The following is an 18,621-nucleotide window of genomic DNA, read 5'->3' on the forward strand; positions in this document are numbered from 1 at the left end:
TAGTGATAACCAGTCTCCACATTAGTGATAACCAGTCTCCACATTAGTGATAACCAGTCTCCACATTAATGATAACCAGTCTCCACATTAGTGATAACCAGTCTCCACATTAGTGATAACCAGTCTCCACATTAGTGATAACCAGTCTCCACATTAATGATAACCAGTCTCCACATTAGTGATAACCAGTCTCCACATTAATGATAACCGGTCTCCACATTAATGATAACCAGTCCTCACATTGGTGATAACCCATCTCCACATTAGTGATAACCAGTCTCCACATTACGTCTCCACATGAATGATAACCAGTCTCCACATGAATGATAACCAGTCTCCACATTAGTGATAACCAGTCTCCACATTAATGATAACCAGTCTCCACATGAGTGATAACCAGTCTCCACATTAGTGATAACCAGTCTCCACATTAGTGATAACCAGTCGCCACATTACTTCTCCACATGAATGATAACCAGTCTCCACATGAATGATAACCAGTCTCCACATTAGTGATAACCAGTCTCCATATTAATGATAACCAGTCTCCACATTAGTGATAACCAGTCTCCACATTAGTGATAACCAGTCTTCACATTAGTGATAACCAGTCTCCACATTAGTGATAACCAGTCGCCACATTACTTCTCCACATGAATGATAACCAGTCTCCACATTAGTGATAACCAGTCTCCACATTAATGATAACCAGTCTCCACATTAGTGATAACCAGTCTCCACATTAATGATAACCAGTCTCCACATAAATGATAACCAGTCCTCACATTGGTGATAACCCATCTCCACATTAGTGATAACCAGTCTCCACATTACGTCTCCACATGAATGATAAGCAGTCTCCACATGAATGATAACCAGTCTCCACATTAGTGATAACCAGTCTCCACATGAATGATAACCAGTCTCCACATTAGTGATAACCAGTCTCCACATTAGTGATAACCAGTCTCCACATTAGTGACAACCAGTCTCCACATTAGTGATAACCAGTCTCCACATTAGTGATAACCAGTCTCCACATTAATGATAACCAGTCTCCACATTAGTGATAACCAGTCTCCACATTAATGATAACCAGTCTTCACATTAGTGATAACCAGTCTCCACATTAATGATAACCAGTCTCCACATTAGTGATAACCAGTCTCCACGTTAATGATAACCAGTCCTCACATTGGTGATAACCCATCTCCACATTAGTGACAACCAGTCTCCACATTAGTGATAACCAGTCTCCACATTGGTGATAACCAGTCAAATAAAGGCATATGTTCTCATTGGTCTGCTTTAAAGAGGAAATCTGCAGTTGGACTTTAAAAATCAACGATATATATATATATATTCCCGTTGATTCTTGAAGAATGTGACGTATCGTAAAACCACAGGAGAGATGGTTTTCCATCCTCAGACCTTGACTGGCTACCACCTCTGACTGTCCCCCTCTCTAATAGAAGAAACCCTGCATGCCGTGATGACACAGCCCTCCACTCATTCTCCTCTATAGCACTATTTCCCCTTTTATGCCCTCTTTTTTCCTCTTGACTTGTTCATTATTCAAACTCTCAGAGGTCACCATCTCTTTTCATTTCCTCTCAGTGGAGGCCTCTGTGTTTAGTTCAAACACCCCCCCCCCCCCCCCCCCCCCATGAGCCTCACACAGCCCCTCACAGAGATCCCTCTGTCTGGAATGGCCTGCTTAGCAGGGAGAGAAAGTGTCTGTCCTGTAGACGGCAGCGTTAGTATGCTCCTCACACCTGTTAGTATGTTAACTATCACACCTGTTAGTATGTTAACTATCACACCTGTTAGTATGTTGTCTATCACACCTGTTAGTATGTTAACTATCACACCTGTTAGTATGTTAACTATCACACCTGTTAGTATGTTAACTATCACACCTGTTAGTATGCTCCTCACACCTGTTAGTATGTTAACTATCACACCTGTTAGTATGTTAACTATCACACCTGTTCACTATGTCTATTGTGTCACCTGCTGTGCATGTGTGTGTGTGTGTAAAAGAGAGAGAGAGAGAGAGAGATAGAGGGGGGGGGTGAGAGTGAGATAAAGAGAAATGTAGAATAAAGAACCTTGATTGGAGAGGCTTCTTTGACATTCATTTAAAAGGGCGTGTTTAAAACTACCACTCAGCAGCTAATTAACACCGTGATGGAAAAGAGCGTGTTTAAAACTACCACTCAGCAGCTAATTAACACCGTGATGGAAAAGGGCGTGTTTAAAACTACCACTCAGCAGCTAATTAACACCGTGATGGAAAAGGGCGTGTTTAAAACTACCACTCAGCAGCTAATTAACACCGTGATGGAAAAGGGCGTGTTTAAAACTACCACTCAGCAGCTAATTAACACCGTGATGGAAAAGGGCGTGTTTAAAACTACCACTCAGCAGCTAATTAACACCGTGATGGAAAAGGGCGTGTTTAAAACTACCACTCAGCAGCTAATTAACACCGTGATGGAAAAGGGCGTGTTTAAAACTACCACTCAGCAGCTAATTAACACCGTGATGGAAAAGGGCGTGTTTAAAACTACCACTCAGCAGCTAATTAACACCGTGATGGAAAAGGGCGTGTTTAAAACTACCACTCAGCAGCTAATTAACACCGTGATGGAAAAGGGCGTGTTTAAAACTACCACTCAGCAGCTAATTAACACCGGGATGGAACAGAGAAATAGAAAAGTGATTGAAAAAGTTAAATCAAGACTGCATTGCCATTATTATGCACTTATTTTTAAGTTAATTACAGTCACGGACAAACAGAAAGAGCAAATTGGCCAATTATTCTCTGTGTGTGTGTGGGGGGGGGGGGGGGGGGTGGGGGGGGGTTTCTACTAAACAAGATGGAATTGTTTTAAGAAGGTCATACTAAGGATCATTTAGCTGTTTGATTTAGAATCCCTTGATCCCTTGAAGGATAAATAATAAAATAATGATAATAATATTTGATGGAAATGTGTATTTGGCCTTACTGCTATTAACCCATACAAAAGCATTGAATAACAGATTCACTACATGGAACAACAACAGATAGTCCCCCCCGAAAGAAATCTAAAAGAGGTTTGTTCTGAAGTTCCATGGTTCTTCATTTAAAAGTCACCTTTGTAATCGCACCAGGCGCCATGTTGGAAGACCTAAGTCAGTCTATTGGAAGTCCTCCAATTGTCCACATGGCCGGCTGCATTTTGCTACAACCGGAAACTTCCGGAAGATTGCCCTTTATTTTTTTTATTTTTTAAGAACCCAGAAAATGGAGGCGGTGAGAAAACAATTAATCATTAGCTCGTTAGCTTGCAATAGAAACTTAGTGTGCAGGCTACCTCAAATGAGCTGCTAACGTAACGTTCGCTAGTTCGCTAACTTTGCATACTGTATAGCTAGCTAAGTGAATTAAATATCACCGGCTTGCTAACTTCATATTAGCTAGTTAGCTTGCTATCTTGATGTATTTATCATTGTAACCCGACATGCATTTGTAGCTATGTCTAACAGCCATGGAAGAGGGTGAAAGGATTAGCTAGCAGTTTCAGCTGTCAGAGAAGGGAGAGTAGGCTACTCTGGATAGGGCAGGTACCTTTCTGGGAGAACATTATGAAACAATTCTCAAGTCCCAGTTCCTAGTGATAAAAATGGAGGACAGAGAGATATAGCAACATAATATTCAGCTAAAATGCAAGAAAATTACTTTTGATGTTAATTTGAGTAAATCTGAATCCCCTTTTAGCCAGGAACCCTTTTCAGCCTACATTACATGTTTGCAATTCAAGACAAGGTGATTTTTATTGCTCTGTTATCAGTGTCAGTGTTGAGTAGACCGAGGCTACCATCGTATCAAAGGCCACATTTTTCCCGTGCAAAGTAAAGAAACATCTCTGATATAACAAATGGCCGTTGTCTTTCCTGCTTTTTTTTTAGAGAAGCCAAATACTCCACAGAAAATGACCGTGGTGATGAATCAACTAGTTTTTAGGCACAGTTATCATGCAGTTTGGGGTAAAGCCACTCGGCTGTTTTTGTCTGAAGTATGAGGTGTAGGAGGTCTTCCAACATGGCCTCCAGGAGTCGTCGTACGTCAACGGCAAGCCCTTTGTAGGGAACTGCAAGCCCTTTGTATCAAGCCCTGGTGTTAGTATTTTGTGTTTTCTCTATTATTTTGGTCAGGCCAGGGTGTGACATGGGTTATTTATGTGGTGTGTTTTGTCTTGGGGTTTTTGTAGGTTATGGGATTGTGGTATAGTAGAGTTGTCTAGGTAAGTCTATGGTTGCCTAGAGTGGTTCTCAATCAGAGGCAGGTGTTTATCGTTGTCTCTGATTGGGAACCATATTTAGGCAGCCATATTCTTTGAGTGTTTAAGGGGTGATTGTTCCTGTCTCTGTGTTTGTTTGCACCAGATAGGGCTGTTTAGGTTTTTCGCGTTACGTTTATTGTTTTTGTATTGTATCGGCATTATCTTTATTAAAGATGTATGAAGATAACCACGCTGCATTTTGGTCCGATCCCTGCTATACCTCCTCTTCAGAGGAAGAGGAAAACCTTAACACTTTGTAGGGAACTGCAAGCCCTTTGTAGGGAACCTTCAGATGAGTCTTGTGAGCAAAGCAACCGGCATGTACAGTACCAGTCAAAATGTCTCATTCAAGGGTTTTTTCTTTATTTTACTATTTTCTACATTGTAGAATAATAGTGAAGACATCAACTATGAAATAACACACATGGAATCATGCAGTAACCAAAAAGTGTTTAATAAATCAAAATTGATTTTAGATTTTAGATTCTTTATACAGTATTTGTCAGGGTCACATCCAAATGTTGTAGAACTTATATGATTAAATATGAAACTATTTGTGAGAAGATGTAATGTGAATTTAAATGAGATAATAGTTTTTCATATGAAGTCTTAACCAGTCCGTGACCACACCCACATAAAACACATGACGAAAGGAGGGAACACCCCTTTTTCACAGAGTGCTTAAATAAATAGGATTCGTGACAAAATATACATTAGGCCAACGAGACTGACTGCGTGAGCTAAAAGGTACGGACGGAAGGACTCTGAAACTCTGAAACTTTCAACATAGAAAAATAGAATGTCTCTACAAGTGTGGCAAGTGGGCAGTGTGAACCGGATGTCACGAATAGTTAGACTCTATAGACCAGCTACGTGCAGCGCAAGCTGAATACTTTACAAATGGTTAAGACATCTACAAAACTAAAGACTACACAGTCACAGTCTGCGGGGTGTATATGTAAAATAGTCTAGGAAAACTTGGCCGAAGACGAGAGACAAAAAAAACTAAACGATTTCCTCTCACCACTCTATTCTAAGTTACAGAGCTGCTGAGGACATGTTGACTTCTGGTGGACAACCAGAGACATTCTGTCGACTGACCAGAAAACGGACTGGCGATTTCAACAGAGAGATAACAAAGGCATATAATCATAAATATGTATATTGCAATCATTTTCTAATGAACGGGCGTTCATGTGCAAAGTATTAGCATTTCCATGAGCGTAGTTATCAGCTGTGTGTACGATAGTGAAGTCCTTTGTCTTTTCTCCCGCTCTTTCTTACATGCCCCTCCCTTTTCATTTTCATTTTGAGTAACAAGCCGTCATATCGTTTAAGTCCACTAGGGACCTTTCATTGCATTATGTAGTAATCAATGCGTAAGCTATTCTGTTTGTGTATATGTAATTCTGTGTGATTATTTAGTTAGTTAGCAATTTAATAATTAAGCCACTTTTATATCGCTGATTCAAAATTTATGCTAGGATTTGGGCAGATATCCAAGGATTTTGCAACATTCAGAATAAGACCGATACAGTAGAAGTTAACAATTTATTAATTTGATTGATGACTGAAATGTAAGAGAACTTTATATATTTAAGACTTAATTCGGAAAATGGTAACTCATTAAATAAACTTTTTCCATGGTGCCCCAAGATTGCTAATGAGTTACAGGATTAATTTAATCATTGTGGTAATAGTTCCTCGCTTTGATAAAACAGCCGTTTTAACATTAATGATAGTAAAGACACAACAGTCCTGTTGAAAAACAAATGATAGTCCTACTAAGCGCAAACCAGATAAGATGGCGTTTCTCTGTGGTAGCCATGATCCACCCCTACACCATCACACCTCCTCCATGCTTCACAGTGGTTGCCATGATGGTTAAGTGTGCCTTGAATTCTAAAGCAATCACAGACAGTGTCACCAGCAGAGCACCCCACACCATCACACCTCCTCCTCCGTGCTTCACGGTGGGAACCACACATGCAGAACCTACTCTGCATCTTATAAAGACACGGCTGTTGGAAAAAAAACTAAAATTTGGACTCAGAGCAAAGGACAGATTTCTACCAGTCTAATGTCCATTACTCGTGTTTCTTGGCCCAAGCAAGTCTCTTCTTCTTATTGGTGTCCTTTAGCAGTGGTTTCTTTACATCAATTCGACCATGAAGGCCTGATTCACACAGTCTCCTCTGAACAGTTGATGTTGAGATGCGTCTGTTACTTGAACTCTGAAAGGCATTTATTTGGGCTTTCAAAGTTCTCAACATTTTCCGGATTGACTGACCTTTCTGTTTTAAAGTAATGATGGGCTGTAGTTTCGCTTTGCTTATTTGAGCTGTTCTTGCCATAATATGGACTTGGTCTTTTACCAAATAGGACTATCTTCTGTAAATCACCTCTACATTGTCACAACACAACTCAAACGTGTTAAAAAGAAGGAAAGATATTCAGAGAATGTACTTTTAACAAGTCACACATGTTCATTGAAATGCATTCCAGGTGACTACCTCATGAAGCTGGTTGAGAGAATGCCAAGGGTGTGTAAAGCTGTCATCTTGTTGAAGGGAGGCTACTTTGAAGTACAGTATCTCGAATATTAAATATATTTAGATTTATTTAGCACTATTTTGGTTACTACATGATTCCATGTGTGTTATTTCATAGTTTTGATGTCTTCACTATTATTCTACAATGTAGAAAATATGAACAATAAAGAAAACCCTTGAATGAGTAGGTGTGTCCAAACTTTTGACTGGTACTGTACATGTTCGTGAGAGTCTCACCTTTCATATTGGTCTGTTGCCCAAACTGTTCGGACAAGATATCCCTATGTTAACCTGACAGATTTTTATGGGGACTGTTTTATTATGCTAATTCGATTGCTGCGGCGGTGCAGACATCGTCCTTAGAGAGTTAAGCTAGAAACGTCAATCAATCTTTAAAACGAGCAGTGGAATAGTGAGCTCTTACGCAACTTTTTTTTAAATATATTTTATACTTGTTCAACTATTAAGCTTTTTGTCCTCCTCCCACTTTCATGGGATTTCCTCGACATTCTTTTGATCCCATTGTGACATCATCACTTCCACTGTAATTGCAACAATGTAACTTTGACAGAAACCCATGTTGGAACAAACAAATAAACAACATCTAATGCTGAGCCAATGCCCTAGACTACAGCACAGTGAGGTCAGGCCATATGCTGCGAGATAAAGCCAACAACCAATTGACCATAAAGATGATTATAAACGGAATGGTAATCTGACTTTAGGATGTTCTAATATATCTAATATATTCCAGGTTTGTCTGGAAAACGTGTGTTTGAAAGGTTATCTGGGAATATAACATGAACAGTGTATAAATATAGTTGATTAAATTACATAAGTCTATGTTAACTACTAGTGCCTCCCTCTGCCTCTAATGGCCTTTTCCCAGATGTCTGTCGTTATTAATAGCTACTGAATGTATAAAATACTAGCTCGGCTCAGTGTTCTCTGTCTTAATTCACCATTTTGTCTTTATACACTGAGTGTGCAAAAAATGAGGAACACCTTCCTAATACTGAGTTACAACCACAGTGGTCTAGTCCCCCCAATGTTGAAGTGAAACCACAGTGGTTTAGTCCCCCCAATGTTGATGTGGAAACCACAGTGGTCTAGTCCCCCCCAATGTTGAAGTGAAACCACAGTGGTCTAGTCCCCCCAATGTTGATGTGGAAACCACAGTGGTCTAGTCCCCCCAATGTTGATGTGGAAACCACAGTGGTCTAGTCCCCCCAATGTTGATGTGGAAACCACAGTGGTCTAGTCCCCCCAATGTTGAAGTGAAACCACAGTGGTCAAGTCCCCCCAATGCTGAAGTGAAACCACAGTGGTCTAGTCCCCCCAATGTTGAAGTGGAAACCACAGTGGTCTAGTCCCCCCAATGTTGAAGTGAAACCACAGTGGTCTAGTCCCCCAATGTTGAAGTGAAACCACAGTGGTCTAGTCCCCCCCAATGTTGAAGTGAAAACCACAGTGGTTTAGTCCCCCCAATGTTGAAGTGAAACCACAGTGGTCTAGTCCCCCCCAATGTTGAAGTGAAAACCACAGTGGTCTAGTCCCCCCCAATGTTGAAGTGAAAACCACAGTGGTTTAGTCCCCCAATGTTGAAGTGAAACCACAGTGGTCTAGTCCCCCCAATGTTGAAGTGAAACCACAGTGGTTTAGTCCCCCAATGTTGAAGTGAAACCACAGTGGTCTAGTCCCCCCCCAATGTTAAAGTGAAACCACAGTGGTCTAGTCCCCCAATTTTGAAGTGAAAACCACAGTGGTCTAGTCCCCCCAATGTTGAAGTGAAACTACAGTGGTCTAGTCCCCCCCAATGTTGAAGTGAAACCACAGTGGTTTAGTCCCCCCAATGTTGAAGTGAAACCACAGTGGTCTAGTCCCATCATTCTCTCAGAGCCTTCCTTATAGAAGAGCCATCCAGTGTTAGTATTGACGTTGGTCTCTCTCTCTTCTACTTCAGTTAAGCTGGACTGGGTGGAGAGAGGCGATGAGAACTGCTGCTGAGAGGTTACAGGAGGAATCACAACACCAATGAGAGCAGAAGGCAGGGGGTTAGAGGTCAGAGGGCAGGTGAAGTCAGGACACCAGGGTCACAGAAGGACACGATGAGGGAACTTAAAAAGAGAGATAGTTTAGGTTTGTAGAAAAACATTTTAGGTGTGAGGTGATAAAAGTTATACTAAAACAGGATTCGGTATTAAATGTTTCTTCTTCATATTCATAAACCAGCACCACCCCAACGTTTTAGAAATGTCCCTTTAAGGTTAAAGTATTACAGGTTTAACTGGGTTTCTTGGTAAGCAAATTAAAACAAATTCGTTTTAAAATCGAACAAATAATTTATTTTAGAAATCTGCTTTGTTTATTCTTGAATACTGTATTCACGTATCCCCCCATATTCTCCTTCCCCCTTCTCCCCTCCTTCTCCCCCTCTCTCCTCCTTCTGCCCCCTCTCCCCTCCTTCTCCCCCTTCTCCCCTTCTCTCCAATCTCTCCCTTCCTTCTCCCCCTCTCTCCCCTCCTTCTCCCACTCTCTCCCCTCCTTCTCCCCCTCTCTCCCCTCCTTCTCTCCCCTCCTTCTCCCCTCTCTCCCCTCCTTATCTCCCCTCTCTCTCCCCTTCTTCTCCCCCTCTCTCTCCTCCTTATGCCCCCTCTCCCCTTCTTCTCCCCCTCTCTCTCCTCCTTCTGTCCCCTCTCCCCTCCTTCTCCCCCTCTCTCCTCCTTCTCCCCCTCTCTCCCCTTCTTCTCCCCCTCTCTTCCCCTCCTTCTCCCCCTCTCCCCTCCTTCTCCCCCTCCCCTCCTTCTCCCCCTCTTTCCCCTCCTTCTCCCCCCTCCCCTCATTCTCCCCCTCTCTCCCATCCTCCCCCCCTCCTTCTCCCCCTCTCTCCCCTCCTTCTCCCTTTCTCTCCTCCTTCTCCCCTCTCTCCCCTCCTTCTCCCCCTCTCTCCTCCTTCTGCCCCCTCTCCCCTCCTTCTCCCCCTCTCTCCCCTCCTTCTCCCCCTCTCTCCCCTCCTTCTCCCCCCTCTCCCCTCCTTCTCCCCCCTCTCTCCTCCTTCTCCCCCTCTCTCCCCTCCTTCTCCCCCTCTCTCCCCTCCTTCTCCACACACTCCCCTCTTTCTCCCCCTCAGTGTATACCAGGTGGTGGTAGAAGAGGAGAGGCCTCGGAGGGCGAGGAGGGGTGCGGTTGAGATTCTCCGCTGTTACCCTGTCCCCATCCACTTCCAGAACTCCACGGTACTGAACTCTGGGTACTACTTCACAGCTGAGTTCTTCGCCGTAGGGCTACAGGCTCCTCAACCCTTCACTGTGGGAGACAACAAGACCTACGGTGGATACTGGAACGCCCCCCTACTGCCCCAGAAGAGCTACAGCATCTACTTCCAGGCTGTCAGCACTGCTAACGGGGTGGGTACCTCTTCTAGGGATATTACGCTACCTCTTCTAGGGATATTACGCTACCTCTTCTAGGGATATTACACAACCTCTTCTAGGGATATTACACTACTTCTTCTAGGGATATTACACTACCTCTTCTAGGGATATTACGCTACCTCTTCTAGGGATATTACACTACCTCTTCTAGGGATATTACGCTACCTCTTCTAGGGATATTACGCTACCTCTTCTAGGGATATTACGCTACCTCTTCTAGGGATATTACGCTATTGGTGTGGCAGGGCTCCAGACTAATGTAATCCCCTGGTGGTACTGGTGCCACTAACATTTTCAGATGGTGGCACCAACACCATGAAAAAGAAATGGGTTGTTTCACACAATAGAAACATATATCATTATCTTATTCCTTATAAATCACTGCATCCCAGTGCTTGAGGCGTCACTACAGACACCCTGGTTCGATATCCAGGCTGTATACCAACCGGCCATGATTGGTGGTGGTGATGGTGATGATGGTGGTGATGATAATGGTGGTGATGATGATGATGGTGGTGGTGGTGATGGTGATGATGGTGGTGATGATAATGGTGGTGATGATGATGGTGATAGTGGTGGTGATGGTGGTGATGATGGTGATGATGGTGGTGGTGATGATGATGGTGGTGATGATGATGGTGGTGATGGTGGTGGTGATGATGGTGGTGGTGATGATGGTGGTGGTGGTGGTGGTGGTGATGGTGGTGGTGATGATGGTGGTGGTGATGATGATGGTGGTGGTGGTGGTGATGGTGGTGGTGATGATGGTGGTGATGATGATGGTGGTGGAGGTGGTGGTGATGATGATGGTGGTGGGGTTGGTGGTGGTGATGATGATGGTGGTGGTGGTGGTGGTGATGATGGTGGTGGTGATGATGATGATGGTGGTGGTGGTGGTGATGGTGGTGGTGATGATGGTGGTGGTGGAGGTGGTGGTGATGGTGGTGGGGTTGGTGATGATGGTGGTGATGGTGGTGGGGATGATGATGGTGGTGGTGGTGGTGGTGATGGTGGTGATGATAATGGTGGTGATGATGATGGTGATAGTGGTGGTGATGATGATGGTGGTGATGGTGGTGGTGATGATGATGGTGGTGGTGGTGATGATGGTGGTGATGGTGGTGGTGATGGTGATGATGGTGGTGATGATAATGGTGGTGATGATGATGGTGGTGATGGTGGTGGTGATGATGATGGTGGTGGTGGTGGTGATGGTGGTGATGATGGTGGTGATGGTGGTGGGGATGATGATGGTGGTGGTGGTGGTGGTGATGATGGTGGTGGTGATGATGATGGTGGTGGTGGTGGTGATGGTGGTGGTGATGATGGTGGTGATGATGATGGTGGTGGAGGTGGTGGTGATGATGATGGTGGTGGGGTTGGTGGTGGTGATGGTGGTGATGGTGGTGGTGATGATGATGGTGGTGGTGATGGTGATGATGGTGGTGATGATAATGGTGGTGATGATGATGGTGATAGTGGTGGTGATGATGATGGTGGTGATGGTGGTGGTGATGATGATGGTGGTGGTGGTGATGATGGTGGTGATGGTGGTGGTGATGATGTTAGTGATGATGATGATGGTGGTGATGATGATGGTGGTGGTGATGGTAGTGATCATGATGATGGTGATGGTGGTGGTGATGGTGTGGATGATGATGGTGATGATGATGATGATGGTGGGGATGATGTTGGTGGTGATGGTGGTGATGGTGATTATGATGGTGGTGGTGATGGTGGTGATGGTGATGGTGATGATGATGGTGTTGGTGGGGATGGTGGTGGTGTTGGTGGTGGTGGTGGTGGTGGTGGGGATGATGATGGTGGTGATGGTGGTGGTGGTGATGGTGATGATGATGATGATGGTGGTGGTGGTGATGATGGTGTTGTTGGTGTTGATGGGGATGGTGGTGATGATGATGGTGGTGATGATGGTGTTGTTGGTGTTGATGGGGATGGTGGTGATGATGGTGTTGTTGGTGATGATGGTGTTGTTGGTGTTGATGGGGATGGTGGTGATGATGGTGTTGTTGGTGATGATGGTGTTGTTGGTGTTGATGGGGATGGTGGTGATGATGGTGTTGTTGGTGATGATGGTGTTGTTGGTGTTGATGGGGATGGTGGTGATGGTGATGATGGTGGTGATGATGATGGTGGTGATGATGGTGTTGTTGGTGTTAATGGGGATGGTGGTGATGGTGATGATGGTGGTGGTGATGGGGATGGTGATGATGGTGGTGATGATGATGGTGGTGATGATGGTGTTGTTGGTGTTGATGGGGATGGTGATGATGGTGGTGGTGATGGGGATGGTGATGATGGTGTTGTTGGTGTTGATGGGGATGGTGGTGATGGTGATGATGGTGGTGTTGATGGGGATGGTGGTGATGGTGTTGTTGGTGTTGATGGGGATGGTGGTGATGGTGATGATGGTGGTGGTGATGGGGATGGTGATGATGGTGTTGTTGGTGTTGATGGGGATGGTGGTGATGGTGATGATGGTGGTGTTGATGGGGATGGTGGTGATGGTTATGGTGGTTGATGACGGGAAATGGTATTAGGCAGGTTCAACAACAACAGTGTCGTGGATTGTTCAGAGTGCAGACTCTACCCTCTCTAGGTCCTCTCTCCATCATCAAGTGGCACCAGGCTCTCCTCCTCCTCTCCTCCACTCCCCCTCTCCTCCTCCTCCTCCTCCTCCTCCTCCTCCTCTCCACTCCTCCACTCCTCTTCCTCTCCTCCTCCTCTTCTCCTCTCCACTCCTTCACTCCTCCTCTCCTCCACTCCTCCTCCTCTCCACTCCTCCTCTCCTCCTCCTCTCCTCCACTCCCCCTCTCCACCTCCTCTCCTTCTCCTCTCCTCCACTCCCCCTCTCCTCCCCCTCTCCTCCTCTCCTCTCCTCCTCCACTCCTCCTCTCCTTCTCTCCACTCCTCCACTCCTCCTCTCCTCCACTCCTCCTCCACTCCACCTCCTCTCCTCCTCTCCTCCTCCTCATCTCCTCCTCTCCACTCCTCCACTCCCCCTCTCCACCTCCTTTCCTCCTTCTCTCCTCCTCTCCTCCACTCCCCCTCTCCACTCTGTCCTCCTCCTCTCGTTCTCTCCTTCACTCCTCCTCCTCTCCTCCTCCTCTCCTCCACTCCTCCTCCACTCCACCTCCTCTCCTCCTATCCACCTCCTCCCCGGCTCTCTACAAAGCAAAGCTAAGCAGTGGAAGAGAGTTCAATGGTGACTTGAAGAGATCTGGTCCGGAATGAAGATGGACCTTAAACTGGGTGCTTAAGGAGTTACCACACGTCTTAGATTGAGAGAGGATAGAGAGAGAGAGGGGGGAGGGGGGGGGACAGAGAGAGAGATGTTAGAGAGAGAGAGAGAGAGAGAAAGAGAGAGGGGGAGAGAGACATAGAGAAATGTTAGAGAGAGAGAGAGCGAGAAAAAGGGATAGAGGGGGAGAGAGACAGAGATGTTAGAGTGAGAGAGAGAGAGAGAGACAGAGAGAGATAAATGTTAGAGAGCTGGAGAAGAGAACAGAGACAACACATGACAGAGGGACGATTAAGGAGTTAATCTCTCCTGAAGAAAGTTTGTTACTCATTCCTAAACTTTCTAGGGTGAATTGGAGTATCGTGATCAATTATTGCAATCACGATGAAAACATTCTATCTGGGCCTTTACTAACTGAATTAGGTGAAGCAGTGCTGAAACAAATATCCTTCACAGCCAGGACTGAAGTTGAAGAACCCTGCTACTGTAGTCTGGATGCTGTCAAAGTATTTTATAGAAATGAGGAGGCCACAACTAGTCAGATACAGTAGAAACTCTGTTGTGAACTATCTATCAATGGTGTACACAGTGTGTCCATGAAGTGGACGGGAACGCCAGTGTTATCATAATCCTGTTACAGGCTTTGGGTTTTTCTCTCCATTGCGTTTTCTATTTCGAGGTTCTTCTTCTTCTTCTTTTTTTGCGGGGGATTTTGATTGGTGGATTGCATCCGACTTTTAGGTGCACGAAACCTACGCCGTTCTCTGCCTTCCTACATTATATTCTTTGACACAATAATAACAATTTGGGGAAAAAAGGGAAAATTGCTCTGCCGACTAGTAAGAGCCTCTAAAAAAAACAACCACCAGCCAGTCCACTGTTTAACCCTGTCTAGTCCTACTCCAGACCAACGGTCCTATTTCCAGGTTGGTTGTCTTTGGGTGTGGCATACTGTTTGGAATCATCCTCGTTGGTCAGGATGTGTTTTCACCTGTTGTCCTCGTTTCTTCTGTGCAGACCCAGCTGATATTTAGGAGCGTTTGGCTCAGTGCTCCCCGTGCTGGTAGAACACGGCGCTTCCCAAACACCAGGGTTGTGGGTTCGATTCCCACAGGGGACCAGTATGAGACTGTATTCACTCACTACTGTAAGTCGCTCTGGATAAGGGCGTCTGCTAAATGTACAAGAAATGTGAGGAAGAAGAGCGACACCTGCGTTTAGCGTGTTCCCTTTACATTGTTGAACGGGACCTTTACCTGGTATTTCTCCTGTTCTTTACATTGTTGAACGGAGCCTTTACCTGCGTTTCTCCTGTTTGCTCCACCCACTTCTTATTCTTAGTTAGTGGGTTTATTAATTTTAGTTTTGTCTGATATCAAGTCCAGTCAGTGTTTTTTAAAATGGGTTCTGAAAGCCCAGCCCAGTGGGTATCCGTGGTGGGATATTTTAAGACCCAACTGGAGTTGCTTGGCCACCACTTAGTAGAACCCCCCTCTGCGAATCCCTTTCAGAAACAGTTTTAAAAGCCCACCGGTTTCTATTTGGTTTTCAGTGGCTCATTTGTTAGTTCCCTTTTTGTCGAGCGACATTTTTTTTTTTTTTTTGGGGGGGGGGGGGGTTATTGGGGAACGTTAACGCAGATAACCTCTTCTTTAGTCAGGTAAAGACCATAGATCCTCTGAAGGGCCTAGGAAGTTACAACAGTCCTCACAGGTTAAGACCATAGATCCTCTGAAGGGCCCAGGAAGTTACAACAGTCCACACAGGTTAAGACCATAGATCCTCTGAAAGGCCCAGGAAGTTGCAACAGTCCTCACAGGTTAAGACCATAGATCCTCTGAAGGGCCCAGGAAGTTACAACAGTCCTCACAGGTTAAGACCATAGATCCTCTGAAGTCTGAAGGGCCCAGGAAGTTACAACAGTCCTCACAGGTAAAGACCATAGATCCTCTGAAGGGCCCAGGAAGTTACAACAGTCCTCACAGGTAAAGACCATAGATCTTCTGAAGGGCCAAGGAAGTTACAACAGTCCTCACAGGTTAAGACCATAGATCCTCTGAAGGGCCCAGGAAGTTACAACAGTCCTCAGAGTTAAAGACCATAGATCCTCTGAAGGGCCCAGGAAGTACAACAGTCCTCAGAGGTAAAGACCATAGATCCTCTGAAGGGCCCAGGAAGTTACAACAGTCCTCAGAGGTAAAGACCATAGATCCTCTGAAGGGCCCAGGAAGTTACAACAGTCCTCAGAGGTAAAGACCATAGATCCTCTGAAGGGCCCAGGAAGTTACAACAGTCCTCAGAGGTAAAGACCATAGATCCTCTGAAGGGCCCAGGAAGTTACAACAGTCCTCAGAGGTAAAGACCATAGATCCTCTGAAGGGCCCAGGAAGTTACAACAGTCCTCAGAGGTAAAGACCATAGATCCTCTGAAGGGCCCAGGAAGTTACAACAGTCCTCAGAGGTAAAGACCATAGATCCTCTGAAGGGCCCAGGAAGTTACAACAGTCCTCACAGGTTAAGACCATAGATCCTCTGAAGGGCCCAGGAAGTTACAACAGTCCTCACAGGTAAAGACCATAGATCCTCTGAAGGGCCCAGGAAGTTACAACAGTCCTCACAGGTTAAGACCATAGATCCTCTGAAGGGCCCAGGAAGTTACAACAGTCCTCAGAGGTAAAGACCATAGATCCTCTGAAGGGCCCAGGAAGTACAACAGTCCTCAGAGGTAAAGACCATAGATCCTCTGAAGGGCCCAGGAAGTTACAACAGTCCTCAGAGGTAAAGACCATAGATCCTCTGAAGGGCCCAGGAAGTTACAACAGTCCTCACAGGTTAAGAACATAGATCCTCTGAAGGGCCCAGGAAGTTACAACAGTCATCACAGGTAAAGACCATATATCCTCTGAAGGGCCCAGGAAGTTACAACAGTCCTCACAGGTTAAGATCATAGATCCTCTGAAGGGCCCAGGAAGTTACAACAGTCCCCAGAGGTAAAGACCATAGATCCTCTGAAGGGCCCAGGAAGTTACAACAGTCCTCAGAGGTAAAGACCACAGATCCTCTGAAGGGCCCAGGAAGTTACAACAGTCCTCACAGGTAAAGACCATAGATCCTCTGAAGGGCCCAGGAAGTTACAACAGTCCTCACAGGTAAAGACCATAGATCCTCTGAAGGGCCCAGGAAGTTACAACAGTCCTCACAGGTAAAGACCATAGATCCTCTGAAGGGCCCAGGAAGTTACAACAGTCCTCACAGGTAAAGACCATAGATCCTCTGAAGGGCCAAGGAAGTTACAACAGTCCTCACAGGTAAAGACCATAGATCCTCTGAAGGGCCCAGGAAGTTACAACAGTCCTCACAGGTAAAGACCATAGATCCTCTGAAGGGCCCAGGAAGTTACAACAGTCCTCAGAGGTAAAGACCATAGATCCTCTGAAGGGCCCAGGAAGTTACAACAGTCCTCACAGGTTAAGACCATAGATCCTCTGAAGGGCCCAGGAAGTTACAACAGTCCTCAGAGGTTAAGACCATAGATCCTCTGAAGGGCCCAGGAAGTTACAACAGTCCTCACAGGTTAAGACCATAGATCCTCTGAAGGGCCCAGGAAGTTACAACAGTCCTCACAGGTTAAGACCATAGATCCTCTGAAGGGCACAGGAAGTTACAACAGTCCTCACAGGTAAAGACCATAGATCCTCTGAAGGGCCCAGGAAGTTACAACAGTTCTCACAGGTAAAGACCATAGATCCTCTGAAGGGCCCAGGAAGTTACAACAGTCCTCACAGGTTAAGACCATAGATCCTCTGAAGGGCCCAGGAAGTTACAACAGTCCTCACAGGTTAAGACCATAGATCCTCTGAAGGGCCCAGGAAGTTACAACAGTCCTCACAGGTTAAGACCATAGATCCTCTGAAGGGCCCAGGAAGTTACAACAGTCCTCAGAGGTAAAGACCATAGATCCTCTGAAGGGCCCAGGAAGTTACAACAGTCCTCAGAGGTTAAGACCATAGATCCTCTGAAGGGCCCAGGAAGTTACAACAGTCCTCACAGGTAAAGACCATAGATCCTCTGAAGGGCCCAGGAAGTTACAACAGTCCTCACAGGTTAAGACCATAGATCCTCTGAAGGGCCCAGGAAGTTACAACAGTCCTCAGAGGTAAAGACCATAGATCCTCTGAAGGGCCCAGGAAGTACAACAGTCCTCAGAGGTAAAGACCATAGATCCTCTGAAGGGCCCAGGAAGTTACAACAGTCCTCAGAGGTAAAGACCATAGATCCTCTGAAGGGCCCAGGAAGTTACAACAGTCCTCACAGGTTAAGAACATAGATCCTCTGAAGGGCCCAGGAAGTTACAACAGTCATCACAGGTAAAGACCATATATCCTCTGAAGGGCCCAGGAAGTTACAACAGTCCTCACAGGTTAAGATCATAGATCCTCTGAAGGGCCCAGGAAGTTACAACAGTCCCCAGAGGTAAAGACCATAGATCCTCTGAAGGGCCCAGGAAGTTACAACAGTCCTCAGAGGTAAAGACCATAGATCCTCTGAAGGGCCCAGGAAGTTACAACAGTCCTCACAGGTAAAGACCACAGATCCTCTGAAGGGCCCAGGAAGTTACAACAGTCCTCAGAGGTAAAGACCACAGATCCTCTGAATGGCCCAGGAAGTTACAACAGTCCTCACAGGTAAAGACCACAGATCCTCTGAAGGGCCCAGGAAGTTACAACAGTCCTCAGAGGTAAAGACCACAGATCCTCTGAAGGGCCCAGGAAGTTACAACAGTCCTCAGAGGTAAAGACCACAGATCCTCTGAAGGGCCCAGGAAGTTACAACAGTCCTCACAGGTAAAGACCATAGATCCTCTGAAGGGCCCAGGAAGTTACAACAGTCCTCACAGGTAAAGACCATAGATCCTCTGAAGGGCCCAGGAAGTTACAACAGTCCTCACAGGTAAAGACCATAGATCCTCTGAAGGGCCCAGGAAGTTACAACAGTCCTCACAGGTAAAGACCATAGATCCTCTGAAGGGCCCAGGAAGTTACAAC

General features: G+C 45.6%; 1 protein-coding gene across 1 annotated transcript in view; it reads left to right on the forward strand.

Moving 5' to 3' along the window:
* LOC139386493 (receptor-type tyrosine-protein phosphatase mu-like) overlaps positions 1 to 18,621 on the forward strand; it is a 474,202-nt gene that overhangs the window by 285,308 nt on the left and 170,273 nt on the right. Inside the window, exon 13 of the mRNA XM_071132061.1 lies at positions 10,011 to 10,287. Within this exon, the coding sequence (XP_070988162.1) occupies positions 10,011 to 10,287 (277 nt within the window). The remainder of the gene's footprint in view (positions 1 to 10,010; positions 10,288 to 18,621) is intronic.

The sequence above is a fragment of the Oncorhynchus clarkii genome, chromosome 28, assembly GCF_045791955.1.
Source record: "Oncorhynchus clarkii lewisi isolate Uvic-CL-2024 chromosome 28, UVic_Ocla_1.0, whole genome shotgun sequence".
Classification (NCBI taxonomy): Eukaryota; Metazoa; Chordata; class Actinopteri; order Salmoniformes; family Salmonidae; genus Oncorhynchus; species Oncorhynchus clarkii.